General features: G+C 41.8%; 1 protein-coding gene across 1 annotated transcript in view; it reads left to right on the top strand.

The window, feature by feature from the left end:
- The first annotated feature begins 9364 nt into the window (after positions 1-9364).
- The window catches only part of LOC124716841, a 74419-nt gene continuing 69247 nt past the window's right edge, over positions 9365-14536 (top strand). The window contains exon 1 of the mRNA XM_047243394.1: positions 9365-9536. Within this exon, the coding sequence (XP_047099350.1) occupies positions 9386-9536 (151 nt within the window). The 5' untranslated portion in view covers positions 9365-9385. The remainder of the gene's footprint in view (positions 9537-14536) is intronic.

Genomic DNA, 14536 nt, shown 5'->3' with positions numbered 1-14536 from the left:
CAAGGTCTATTGAAAGATGAGGCAGATGGAGTGGTCAAATTGTACTATTTTAAAGAAGTTGAGGGACGTAAATTAATAATGAACATCTGTAAGAATCTACGTCGTCATCAGAACGAGGATGGTTGTTTAAATATGATGAAAACCCGATATGATGAAAAGAGTCCAGAAGGTGAGAAATTAAGGAAGTATTACAAGATATACGATCATATCTTGTACATACGTAAGGGTGAAGATAGTAATATTTGGCGGGTATGCTGGCCCACCAAATACGTCACGGAAATAATAGACTACTACCATTTGGCGTATGGTCACTGTGGACCAAAGAAATGTGCGGAAAAGCTGAGTGAAGTAGTGCATTTTAACAACATGTTAAAACGAGGTACTGACAGAGTGAAAACTTGCGATTTATGTCAGAAGGTAAAGGTTACCAACTGTACGAGTCGTGGTCCTATGCAAAGTATAATGCCTAACGACACCTTTGAGTTACTGTGCGTGGACTTGTACGGACCTTTGCCCAAGTCATCAGGAAACTTTGCCTACATTTTAGTAGTGCTAGAAGCTTTTTCCAAGTTCATCAAACTATACCCGATTAGGAAAGCTACAGCCAAAGCGGTCTATAGCAAGCTTGTGAACGATTATTTTGTTCATATTGGTAAGCCCAAGGCGATTCTATCAGACAATGGGGCACAATTTACTTCTAAGTTGTGGAATGAAGGCATGGAAAGTAATGGGGTCGAGGTGATCCATATTTCAGCTTATTGTCCGGCTGGGAATCCCGCTGAGAGGTATATGCGCAATCTAGACCGACTGTGCCGTACCTATTGCCATCACAACCATAGGGCATGGGGCAAATATGTAGCAGTATTTGAGAGAATTATGAACACCTTGAGACATGAATCTACGGGATTTTCTCCAGAGGAAATCCTGTTGGATGACAGAAGTAAAAGTTTAGTGGAAGAGATAATCAAATTCCCTCCACGGATTGACATTAGTATTGGTGTGAAAAAGGATCGTTTGCGAGAAGTAATGAAGCTAAAAGCCGATGCTCGCATACGTCGTCATGACGCTAAAGCGCGTTTTGCTAAGTTTGCAATCGGAGTCTTAGTACTTGTAAAAGCTCATGAGAAATCGAGCGAGTTAGACCATGAAATCTCTAAATTTAAGTTTGTTTATAATGGACCATATAAAGTCATTGGTATACCTCACACAAATGCTTATTGCTTAGAGTATCCAAGCTCTGGAAAACTATTAGGTATACGGAACATTGTAGACTTGAAATTGTACCAACCTAGGATCAATTAATACCACACAATGGGTAATTTATACAGTATGTAAAATAGAGTGTAAGATTTAACGATTTGCTAGAATGCCATGCTTTTGACTGACCAAGGTCATTAAAGAAGTTGTAATTAATAAGTAATTAATTTTGATTAATCAATTTAATTTTAATCAATTTAATCATGATCTAATCAACTGAAAAATCCCAGCTGCTAGTTTAAGTTTTCAGCTGAGTCACAGTAGATTAAGGAATGTAAATATGATTTTGTAAATAGCTGTAAGATTCCATAAATATGTGATTTACTAGTCATTGCCGATGTACTTAGACGCTGTTTTAAGTTTCAGGCTAGTACATGCGTGTGATGATGGACAGTGTTGAGTTATCCACTGTGATAGTGTTTATGGACTCCTTGAGATTACTCGGGAGTGAGTTTTTCCGAAAGAATTCAGTGAAACGGACGTTCTGGAAACGCCGTCACAAGGGCGAGTGAGATCAAGCGTGCCGGACACGCGGGCGCAACAATACTGGCGAGGCGAGCCGCTGTCGGCTCTTGTGCCGCTGTCGGCATTCTTTGTACTTGCGAGTACGGAAGGAGGAATTGTTTTTCTTCCTGGACAGCTGAAAGAATTCTGCTGTTAATATTTATGTTTTTGTCGAACTGCTGTACATTATTTTCTTGTTTAGCGTTAAATAGATTCTCGTGACGAGAATATTAATTATGAAAAGGTTATATAAAATGTGTAGTCTATTTAATTATTTATTTGCGTATTTTGATCTACCTGTTTTTATGACCATGCACACTAATTAATTTTGCAAATAGTATTTCATTTCTCATAGTGTTACGAATTTTAATGATTTTGGAATAGCTAAACCATTTCCTATATTTTCTATGAATTTTAATATGTTGTCAACCTGTTTTATTTTGTGCAAGATGACAGAGTGGAATAAGATTAGGAGTGTCTCCACTCAATTATTATGGTCTAAAAATTGATTTATGGTTAATTAGACGAATGCTAAATTTTGTTGATGTTTTGAGCATATGCATTTCCACTGTTTCTTTTTTGGGACATTTTCTGAGTCTGTTTACGTTACACGATCATCCTCAGACAATGTGGGGCACGTGTAACGCTGGAAATGCATATCCTCCTATTTCCATCTATTGTACTATTATTTTTTTTCCTTGTTTTGTTACCTCAAGATATGACATTTCTGTCTCTTTATATATTGTAATTGTTTTACTGTTTGTATATATATATTTATGCACTTATGTCGATGTATAATTGGTTTGTTTCGTAAATATTATTTGTATTTTTACGCTGGGTTTTGCCTAGGGAAAACTGCTATCGAACGATTAAATCGATGGGTCGTGTGAAGAATCAAAGTGTAGTGTTAACTCTGCCGCGTGGAGCGCGGGCAGAGCAATAGAGAGTCTGGCTGGAGTAGCGAGTGGAGCTGGTGTGTTGTGTGACGCTCCCGCGAGTTGCCGCGCTTTCGGGGTTTGGCAGCATGTAACTGCGCTCGACTTGCGATAATAGTTTCAGACATGGTGTCGCGGACGGGAAGCATTGGCTGGCGCACATCAAGAGCCCGTTTCGTCTGGTGACCGTGTTGAGAAGAAGGCGCGGCAACATCCAGCTTCTGCAACAGCGACGGCCGACAATGAGTGACTGTCGCCACCTCCTCGATCGACGGCTTCAAACCTTCAATCAACCAACAAGGAAGACTGGAAGCACGTAAAGTTTTAGAACTGTATGGCAGACCTCAGCTTTTCAAATTGTTCCATTTGCCTCGCAAAATTACAGCAACTTAGCATGAACCTTCGTTGCTCATTGTCCCAATTGCATTACCAAGCAGGGTCCCTTCCTTTTCCGAAATCAACCCGAGTGTCGTTGAAATTCAGATGCCGGCATTAAAGTACAATCATTCCATTTCACTGCTTTAATTTCAAAGTTCAGTTTAAGTATTCATAGCTGGCTACAGTATTTAGATTACGCAAGCACAAATTAAGAGTGCGAGTTTAGTTACCGTATTTTAGCTTACCTGTGACTGTAGCTCAGCTTGGTACGTACTAAATCTTACTATTGTTAATTGTTCAGAATCATTTAATTCAAGTTCAAAGCTAAATCTCTTATTTCTAAATTGCGTAGATTCAAGTAGCTTTTGAAATGATTGTTGAGGTAGTCCAAGACTAACCGTATTTTACTGAATTTCGATGTGCTTAAGAAAGAAAGCTTCTTATTAATTTCAGTCACTAAATTAACTTTCAGTTTTCCGGTTTTATTAATTCTTTTGCTAAATTAAGTCAGAGTGCAGCGAAAATTATTACTTCTGACAAACTTTCAGTTTTCACACTACACGTGTCAACCTTCAGATGCCACGCTTATAGTGCTAATTATATGTGTAATTACCTTTCTTTTTCAGTTACTATAGTAATTGTCCTTAGGACTGGCGACCGTAATTTCCCCCAAATCTCAAATACCTAATTACCGCTAGTTAATTGTTAACGTAACGGCCGCACATTTACTTTCTTCATTAACTTTACCCCTTTTCAAAATTAATTTCCACCAGTTTCATTTGCATTTTTCCTTTCATTTAGATGTAACCCTTTCCTACCTCTTTACCGACAGATTAACTTCGGTGACGATTGCTTTTTCCCAAATTTCCATTAGGTACACGCGGTTTAATTTTTCACTGTCATTAAGGTCGACAAGTGAGGGGGAGCTTACATAACATTCCATTAGAATTTCTAAAATCATTGGGGAAAGTATCAACAAAACGAGTATTCAAATTGGTGTGTAGAATGTATGAGTCTGCGACATACCATCTGACTTTCGGAAAAATATCATCCACACTATTCCGAAGACTACAAGACCGCACATGTGCGAACAATATCGTACAATCAGCTTAACAGCTCGTGCGTCCAAGCTGCTGATGATAATAATATACAGAAGATAGGGCAAGAAAATTGAGGATGTGTTGCATGACGATCAGTTTGGCTTTAGGAAACATAAAGACACCTGAGAGGCAATTCCGACGTTGCGGTTGACAGTGGTAGCAAGACTAAAGAAAAATCAAGACACGTTTAAAGGATATGTCGACGTGGAAAAACTTTCGACTGTGTAAAATGGTGCAAGGTGTTCGAAATGCTGGGAAAAATAGGGGTAAGCTAATGGGAGTCACGGGTAATACACAACTTGTACAAGAGCCAAGAGGGACCAATAACAGTGGACGACCAAGGATGAAGTGATCGGATTAGGAAGGCTGTAAGGCAGGGACGTAGTCTTTCCTCCCTGCTCTTCAATCTCTACATCGAGGAAGCAATGATGGAAATAAAAGATAGGTTCAGGAGTGAAATAAAAATTCAAATTTAAAGGATACCAACGATACGACTCGCTGACGACGTTGGTACCCTGAGTGAAACTCAAGAAGAATTACAGGATCTGCTGAATGGAATGAACAGTCTAATGAGTACAGAATATGGATTGAGAGTAAATCGAAGCAGAAGTGGCAGAAATGAGAAAAGTGGGAAACATGACATCAGGATTGATGGCCACGAAGTAGATGGAGTTAAGGAATTACGCTAGCTAGTCAGCAAAATAACCAATGACAGACGGAGCAAGATCATCGAAAGCAGACTATCACTGACAAATAGGGCATTCCTGGCCAAAAGAAGTATACTAGTATCAAACATAGGCCTTAATTTGAGAAAGAAATTTCTTAGACTGTGCGTTTGGAGCACAGCGTTGTGCAGTAGTGAAACATGGACTGTGGGAAAACCGGAACAGCAGAGATTCGAAGCATTTGAGATGTGGTGCTACAGACTAATGTTGAAAATTAGGTGGACTGATAACGTAAGGAATGAGGAGGTTCTGCGCAAAATGGGAAAGGAATTTATGGAAACACTGACAAGGAGAAGGGACAGGACAATAGGACATCTGTCAAGACATCAGGAATGACTTCCACTGTAGTAGAGGGAGCTGTAGAGGACAAAAACTGTAGACAGAGTTTGCAGTAAATCCTGAAAATAATTGCGGACGTGGGTTCCAAGTGCTGCTCTGACAAGGGCAGTCCACGACGTTTGGAACGCGGATTTACTTCAAACTTCGCACACTCTGAGTACTCCATTAGGACAACAAAATGTGTAACCAGTAGCGCGTACTTCTCAAGCGTTACTGAGAAAATCGCAAGATAATTTCGGTCGTCAAGTATATACCTGTGTGTGGCCGTTTTAACCATGAAGCGGCGGCAGCCGAGTGGGTAGCGTTCAAGCCCCGTAATCACTGGATCGCTGGATCGAGTCCCGTTCGTCACTCTTTTTATTTCTAACACAATTTTCTTTACTAGTTACAATTGATATAATGGGAAAAATACAAGTAATCGGATGAACTTTTATTAAATTTACAATGTTATTTGGCAGTATACAAATTTTTATTATCACAAATAATATAATATTCATAACTATCGACTAGTAAACGACCAAACGCATAAAGTGATACTGAAAATATGTGCTTGTCCGTGTCTTCAAAACTGTTCGTATTTAATCGAAAATTGCCTCTTGAAGACGCTATTAAAATACACTCGATACTGCATGATCAGTTATCAGCGTTGATATTTGAGGAAATGCTACGTTATGCATGGTTTTCTTCCAAATTCTTGGCCGAAAGGGAGGTTTTTGAAAATTTTAACGAGGTTTGTTTTTCCACGTAAAGTCTCGCAAGACCTTGCGTATGCGGAAACAGCATTTATTCAATGCAGCTGGTGCCGTTTAACTTTGTTTTCCATGTTTTTACGAAAAATACCATTCTGCCATTGTACTCGTAATGTCGAAAGCGACGATTAATTGTACGTCTTTCGAAAGCCGTCTGTGCTGGTCAAATCTTGGAGGTGACAAGTAGTTTCGGGCTCCTTCGAGGTATAAGTGATTGCTCAAATCACGGACAAGCATACATTTTCAGTATCACTTTATGCGTTTGGTCGTTTACTAGTCGATAGTTATGAATATTATGTTACTTGTGATAATAAACATTTGTAGACTGCCAAATAACATTGTAAATTTAATAAAAGTTCATCCGATTACACGTATTTTTCCCATTATATCAATTGTAACGTAAATAATAAAGAAAACGACTGCGTTACAAATAAAAACAACTGACGAACGGGACTCGATCCAGCGATTACAGGGCTTGAACGCTACCCACTCGGCTGCCGCCGCTTCCTGGTAAAAACGGCCACGCACAGGTATATACATGACGACCGAAATTATCTTGCGATTTTCTCAATAACGCTTGAGAAGTACGCGCTACCGCTTCCACATTTTGTTGTCCTAATGGAGTACTAAGAGTGTGAGAAGTTTGAAGTAAATCCGCGTTCCAAACGTCGTGGACTGCCCTTGTGAGATGAAGAGGTTGGCACGGGAGAGGAGTTCCTGTTGGGTCGCATCAAATCAGTGATAAGACTGTGACAAAAAAAAAAAATCTGTGATATATGTGAATATTGCAGTCAAAATGTGCCGCGAACACAGATGGTAGTGAAGAAGTAATAAAATAAAGTGTTATGGTTTAGGCGCCAGTTTTCCTGAATGAACAACGAAAATTATGTAAGCGACGAACATCTTTCATCTTTTTGTGGGGGATGTCAGCGAGGAAAAGTTTCGTAAAGGTTTGAAATCACGTGTAAAGTCTGCAAAAAGTCACTAGTGCTCTCATTCACAGATGCTGGATGAATGAAGTATGGCTACTTCCGCGTCATGAGGTACACTTTTCTCCCGTACCCGAAACCCTTTGGTTTTTAGAATTATATAAGATAGCCTGTTTTAATTCAAGGTACAAACAACCCTCATTGCAAATTTTATCTATACACTTGCAGCCGTTTCAGCGTGAAGGGGTAACAGAGATACTACAACGCACAAAAACTTTCATTTTTATAATATATGTAAGATATAGAGTGACAATTGAACTATGTGAAAAAAAACTAAATTAGTTACTAACTACGGCGTACATACACTTTATTCAACATGTAAACGTCACTACCCCTTTTCGGATGTAGGTTGTGACATGTTCAATGTGCGTGCCATCATTGGCGATTATGTGACGCTGACGAATAGCGAAATTCTACACTAGCCGCTGAAGCGTCGGAATATCGATGTAGTCGATGACCTCCTGAATGCCTGTTTTCAGCTCAGCAATGGCTTTGGAGTTATTGCTGTACACATTGTCATCAATATAGCCTCACAAAGATTAGTCGCATGTCTTCAGATCCAGATATGGCGGCCAATCGAGACCGATGCCAGTGGCCTCTTGGTGCCCCTGAACACGAATGCGGTCCTCAAACTGCTCCTCCAGGGCATCAAACACTCTCCTGCTTCTATGGCGGTCGAGTTCCGCCTTTCATGAAGCACATATTGTCAAAATCAGGATGACTTTGGAAAATGGGGATGAAACCGTTTTCCACAACCTTCATGTACCGTTCGGTAGTTACCGTGCCATCAAGGTAAATATCGCACCGATTATTCCGTCATTGGATATTGCACACCAGACAGTCACCCGTTGAGCGTGAAGAGACTTCTCGGTCGCGAAATGCGGATTTTCAGTCCCCCAAATGCGCCAATTTTGCTTGTTGACGAACCCTCAAAAATGAAGGTGGGCTTCGTCGCTAAACCAAACTATGCCAGCTCATACTATTTCCCAGAGTGCCGCGTGGCCAGCAGTTTGAACATCCTAACACGATTTTATTGCACGTATTTCAATAATATTGTCTCCCTGTATAAGATAACAGGCATAGCGTCAATCACAGGGATGAACAAATTTATTGTTACAATGAGCGGAGTTACCTACAACCTCTCTCAGTTGGGGAATTAGTGTTAAAGAAGGTCAAGCCTCGCAATCCTTATGTCGGAAACTAAACCTTCACTTCTGGGTATCACCCGTTTATCCCTTAGTGGCTCTCTCTGTCGTCCTAAAAACGTGTGGCAGATGTACATCTACATCTACATCTACATCTATACTCCGCGAGCCACCTTACGGTGTGTGGCGGAGGGTACTTATTGTACCACTATCTGATCCCCCCTTCCCTGTTCCATTCACGAATTGTGCGTGGGAAGAACGACTGCTTGTAAGTCTCCGTATTTGCTCTAATTTCTCGGATCTTTTCGTTGTGATCATTACGCGAGATATATGTGGGCGGTAGTAATATGTTGCCCATCTCTTCCCGGAATGTGCTCTCTCGTAATTTCGATAATAAACCTCTCCGTATTGCGTAACGCCTTTCTTGAAGTGTCCGCCACTGGAGCTTGTTCAGCATCTCCGGAACGCTCTCGCGCTGACTAAATGTCCCCATGACGAATCGCGCTGCTTTTCGCTGGATCATGTCTATCTCTTCTATTAATCCAACCTGGTAAGGGTCCGATACTGATGAGCAATACTCAAGAAACGGACGAACAAGCGTTTTGTAAGCTACTTCTTTCGTCGATGAGTCACATTTTCTTAGAATTCTTCCTATGAACCTCAACCTGGCGCCTGCTTTTCCCACTATTTGTTTTATGTGATCATTCCACTTCAGATCGCTCCGGATAGTAACTCCTAAGTATTTTACGGTCGTTACTGCTTCCAATGATTTACCACCTATGGCATAATCGTACTGGAATGGATTTCTGCCCCTATGTATGCGCATTATATTACATTTATCTACGTTTAGGGAAAGCTGCCAGCTGTCGCACCATGCATTAATCCTCTGCAGGTCCTCCTGGAGTACGTACGAGTCTTCTGATGTTGCTACTTTCTTGTAGACAACCGTGTCATCTGCAAATAGCCTCACGGAGCTACCGATGTTGTCAACTAAGTCATTTATGTATATTGTAAACAATAAAGGTCCTATCACGCTTCCCTGCGGTAAACCTGCGTAAAACGAAGGAATATCTTTCTGAAACGACTGTGTGCTTGCAGGTTGTTACTGTGACAGGAAAAAAGAATAAGCACGGAAGTCGTCGTCCTTCCAGTGGTTTTCCCATCCTGCGGAAAGACTTCCGCTACGAGAATCCTTATAGTGGCCCCGCGGTGCCTGCGATGCTCACTGCGTTTGATTCCCTCTCGGTCTCAACAACAGCTGACAATGCATCCAGTGGGGGTAGCTGCTCCGTTGCTGGTTTTGCTGGCGGCGAACGGCACTACGGTGCTCGACTGTGTCTGCAATAAGATCTCCACATACAACTTCGAGGGCTACGGTGCAGACTGGATATATAACGCCTACTGTGGAGAATTCAGTGAGTACTTTCTCGTATAGCACTGATTCACACTACTTTAATCACCGTCCAGTTTTGAAGTACTCAGACTAGGCTTTGCTTGCATACATCGTTATCAAACAAGATAAAACATTCACAGTCTGACAGCAAATGACTGTGTCACTCACTACACATCAATCGACTTTGTCCAGCCTTTCGCGTGTGACCAGATGGTACGAAGTGCGGTTTGGAAGGCTGAAAATCAGTCTACATCTCTTCATTGAGCCCAAGACGTTTTCGAAATGTGTGAGAGTGCGTGTTAGACAGAGGTTGTGGAATGTGATGGGTAGGATGCATAATACTTCTTCGATGGTTTCCAACCATTGTTTCGTCCAACGTAATTCATTTTACGTTAACATCGACCACCTTATTCTCTTTTGGTCACCGCGTACTTACATCCTATGAATGCACTCTTATTTGCCCAGTATGTATAAGCTATTACTTTGATTCTGTTAAAGACCTTTTGGTACCATAACTTTGACCTCATAGTCCTACACATAGTATACTAGCTTGTGATGCTACACTACTGGACATTAAAATTGCTACACCACGAAGCTGACGTGTTACAGACGCGAAATTTAACCGACAGGAAGAAGATGGTGTGATATGCAAATGATTAGCTTTACAGAGCATTCACACAAGGTTGGCGCCGGTGGCTACACCTACAACGTGCTGACATCAGGAAAGTTTCCAACCGATTTCTCATACACAAACAGCAGTTGATCGGCGTTGCCTGGTGAAACGTTGTTGTGATGCCTCGTGTAAGGAGGAGAAATGTGTACCATCGCGTTACCGACTTTGATAAAGGTCGGATCGTAGCCTATCGTGATTGCGGTATATTATATCGCGACATTGCTGCTCGCTTTGGTCGAGATCTAATGACTGTTAACAGAATATGGAATCGGTGGGTTCAGGAGAGTAATACGGAACGCCGCATGGCTGTAACGGATCGTGCAGTCACGTCTCCATTCCTGAGTCAACAGACGGGGACGTTTGCAAGACAACAACCATCTGCACGAACAGTTCGACGACGTTTGAAGCAGCGTGGACTATCAGCTCGGAGACCATGGCTGCGGTTACACTTGGCGCTGCATCACAAGCAGGAGCGCCTGCGATGGTGTACTCAACGACGAACCTGGGTGCACGAATGGCAAAACGTCATTTTTTCGGATGAATCCAGGTTCTGTTTACAGCATCATGATGGTCGCACCCGTGTTTGGCGACATCGCGGTGAATGCACATTGCGAGCGTGTGTTCGTCATCGGCATACTGGCGTATCACCCGGCGTGATGGTATGGAGTGCCATTGGTTACACGTCTTGTGCGCATTGACGACACTTTGGACAGTGGACGTTACATTTCAGATCTGGTACGACCCGTAGCTCTACCCTTCATTCGATCCTTGCGAATCCCTACATTTCAGCAGGACAATGCACGACCGCATGTTGCAGGTCCTGTACGGGCCTTTCTGGATACAGAAAATGTTCAACTGCTGCCCTGACCAGCACATTCTCCAGATCTCTCACCAATTGAAAACGTCTGATCAATGGTGGCCGTGCAACTGGCTCGTCATAATACGCCAGTCAGCACTCTTGATGAACTGTGGTATCGTGTTGAAGCTGCATGGGCAGCTGTACCTGTACACGGCATCCAATCTCTGTTTGACTCAATGCCTAGGTGTATCAAGGCCGTTATTACGGCCAGAGGTGGTTGTTCTGGGTACTGATATCTCAGAATGTATGCACCCAAATTGCGTGAAAATGTAATCACATGTCAGTTCTAGTATAATATATTTGTCCAATGAATACCCGTTTATCAACTGCATTTCTTCCTGGTGTCGCAATTTTAATGGCCAGTAGTGTACTGTCATACTTAGTCCTGTTACATACAAGTTAAGTTTCCAAATCACCATATGCAACTTGGATATAGATGACTTTTGCAATACAGATGGTCAACGTTATCCCATTCAGTGAATGATTAGTTTACGTGTAACAGTTAAGAAAGGCACGTAGCTAAAGTATCACACTAACTTTCGTGCCTTGTCACTGCATATCGATTCCTGATACTTCGACGCTTAAGACTTAGAAATTCACCACGACATTTAGTGACGTTCAGTACTATGGTTTAATTAATATTCCTTACGGTATATATAGTTCTCGTTCCAACATAACTGACAATATGGTAGACAAACATACCAACGGTGCTGGCACACATTGCCTTTTCTTTCTACCCATAGGCATTAAGACTTATGCCCGCCTTTAATTCAAGCTGGCCGATGCTATTTCATGAGATCTTGACGCCAATTTAAGCTAACTTTAATATTTATGGAATACAGTGTAAAGTATTCTTCCCTAGGCAGGTAACTTTGACCTTGTTGCTCTAAAGAATCTTTTTTATGAGAGCTATAGCGTTGCCCGCTTAGTCACGCTGTATACAGTGTAACCTTTGAGTTATTATTCCTATCAAAGGTTAGTTTGCAGACAATATTCTGTAAATGCTTGACCTATCTCGGTCAACAGCACGTAAGCGTGATGATGGGGGCGTTGTGGGCCCAGTCACACCCTACTTTAAATACTAGGTTCTGATTTATGCTATTAACATACGTGAGACATTTACACTTTGCTCGCTATTAGACCATATCCGTAATTTATGTTCCCGTTCAATGGGGAAGAATACAGCTTATGTTCATAGTATTAACTTGACCTTTATCGGTCAATAGTACATAAGTGTGTTGGCAGTTGCGTTGTACGTCCTGACACACCCTATGAAACTTCCTGGCAGATTAAAACTGTGTGCCGGACCGAGACTCGAACTCGGGACCTTTGCCTTTCGCGGACAAGTGCTCTCCTGCGCAGGAGAGCTTCTGTAAAGTTTGGAAGGTAGGAGACGAGGTACTGGCAGAAGTGAAGCTGCGAAGAGGGTGCGTGAGGCGAGCTTGGGTAGCTCAGTTGGTAGAACACTTGTCCGCGAAAGGCAGAGGTCCCGAGTTCGAGTCTCGGCCCGGCACACAGTTTTAATCTGCCAGGAAGTTTCATATCAGCGCACACTCCGCTGCAGAGTGAAAAGCTCATTCTGACACACCCTACTTTAAATATTAGGTCCTTATTTCTTGGTAGTCTATGTGAGAATTCCAGGACGCTCACAATAATCCTCATCCTAAATAGTTAATAGCCTTGTAGGCAACATCCTAAATAGGTAATATCTGATACACTAGAGTGTGTATTTCGACAATTAGCGTGGCATAACCTATTTGAATACATAGGGTCTTGAACCCACTGCTAACTAATAATCAATCTTTTCCCTTAAGAGTTTTGTTCCACGTCACCCTTGTGACTACATATGAAACGTCCCCTTTGAACAATCTATACAGGACTGTGCTTAACCTGACACACAATATTTTTAGCGCAACGCAATCTGACTTTCAAAATTCCCTACAAAACAATGGCCCTGACTAACATTAAACTATACCTTTCACAAATCACTTACCTCACAAAAATCTTCGCTGCTCAAGCTACTGCAATACAGCGAGCGCCACTACTGCCAGCTAAATAAAAGATTCAAACTATGGAAGGCACTAACTACTGATAGGGATAGTTAGCAAATGAAAGATATTAATAGAGAACAAACAATGTATTTACCTTAATATCATCACAAGTCATAATATATATATCAGTTCATGACAAATTACAAAACTCCGCCATCTCTCTCCCCACATCCACCACTGCTGGCGGCTCACCTCCAACTGCGCAACGCTACGCGCTGTTCACAGCCAGCTGCCTAACACTACAATGGCGAGTATTACAACAATGCAAAGCAGACACAGACTGCCCACAGTACAGCCAGTGATTTTCATATTGAGCGCTACGTAACGTTGCCAATAAGAAAACATAAACAGCCTACTTACATAGAGAAAACATAAACAGCCTACTTACACATACAGTGGACGGTCGTACATATTATATTTATAGTTAGTGTATGTTGGGTTAAGTTATTACAGATTTCCTAAACAGAACGTTGACCACCTGTGTATAAAGCCATAAATGATGCCCTAAGCTTTACACACCCAGTCAGCCATAAATGCGTAGTAATGTAGTGCCATAATATAACAACCTTGGTCAAATTTCGCGTTAACAAAGTGACGTATTACTCCATGTATAATGGAAATTATTTTATTTGCACCTTCTCCTAACCCTGAGAAGTTCTCGCGCTACTGACATAGAACCTTGTTCATCCCCCGCATGAGATCGTGCGGAACCATACCAACATAGAGGTGATCATATGTGGTTTTTAATCTAACAACCTGAACGTAACGTCTAAGTAAATTTCGTATCAGTTAATAAGGTCTAGGTTTACAGTTAACGCTCATCGGGATTCTATCTACTTAGTGCCTTGTTCCCTCACAAATTTCTACATATACATCTACTTCTACGTGATGACTGTGCTATTGACAATAAAGTGCCTGGCAGAGGGTTCAGTGAACCACCTTCAAGCTGTCTCTCTACTGTTCCACTTTCGAACGGCACGCGGGAAAAACGAGCACTTAAATTTTTCTGTGCGAGCCCTTATGTCTCGTACTTTATCGTGTTGATCATTTCTCCCTATGCAGGTGGGTGGCAACAGAATGTTTTCGCAATCGGAGGAGAAAACTGGTGTTTCAAATTTCATGAGAAGATCCCATCGCAGCGAAAAACACCTTAGTTTTAATGATTGCCACTCCAAATCACGTATCATGTCTGTGGCACTATCTCCCCCATTTCACGATAATACAAAACGAGCTGCCCTTCTTTGTACTTTTTCGATGTCATCAGTCAGTCCCACCTGATGCCGATCCCACACCGCACAGCAGTACTCCAGAATAGGGCGGACAAGCGTGGTGTAAGCAGTCTCTTTAGTAGACCTGTTCCACCTTCTAAGTGTTCTGCCAATGAATCGCAGTCTTTGGTTTGCTCTACCCATAATATTATCTATGTCATCGTTCCAATT

The sequence above is a fragment of the Schistocerca piceifrons genome, chromosome 9, assembly GCF_021461385.2.
Source record: "Schistocerca piceifrons isolate TAMUIC-IGC-003096 chromosome 9, iqSchPice1.1, whole genome shotgun sequence".
Lineage (NCBI taxonomy): Eukaryota > Metazoa > Arthropoda > Insecta > Orthoptera > Acrididae > Schistocerca > Schistocerca piceifrons.
This window is presented reverse-complemented; position numbering and strand designations above follow the sequence as displayed.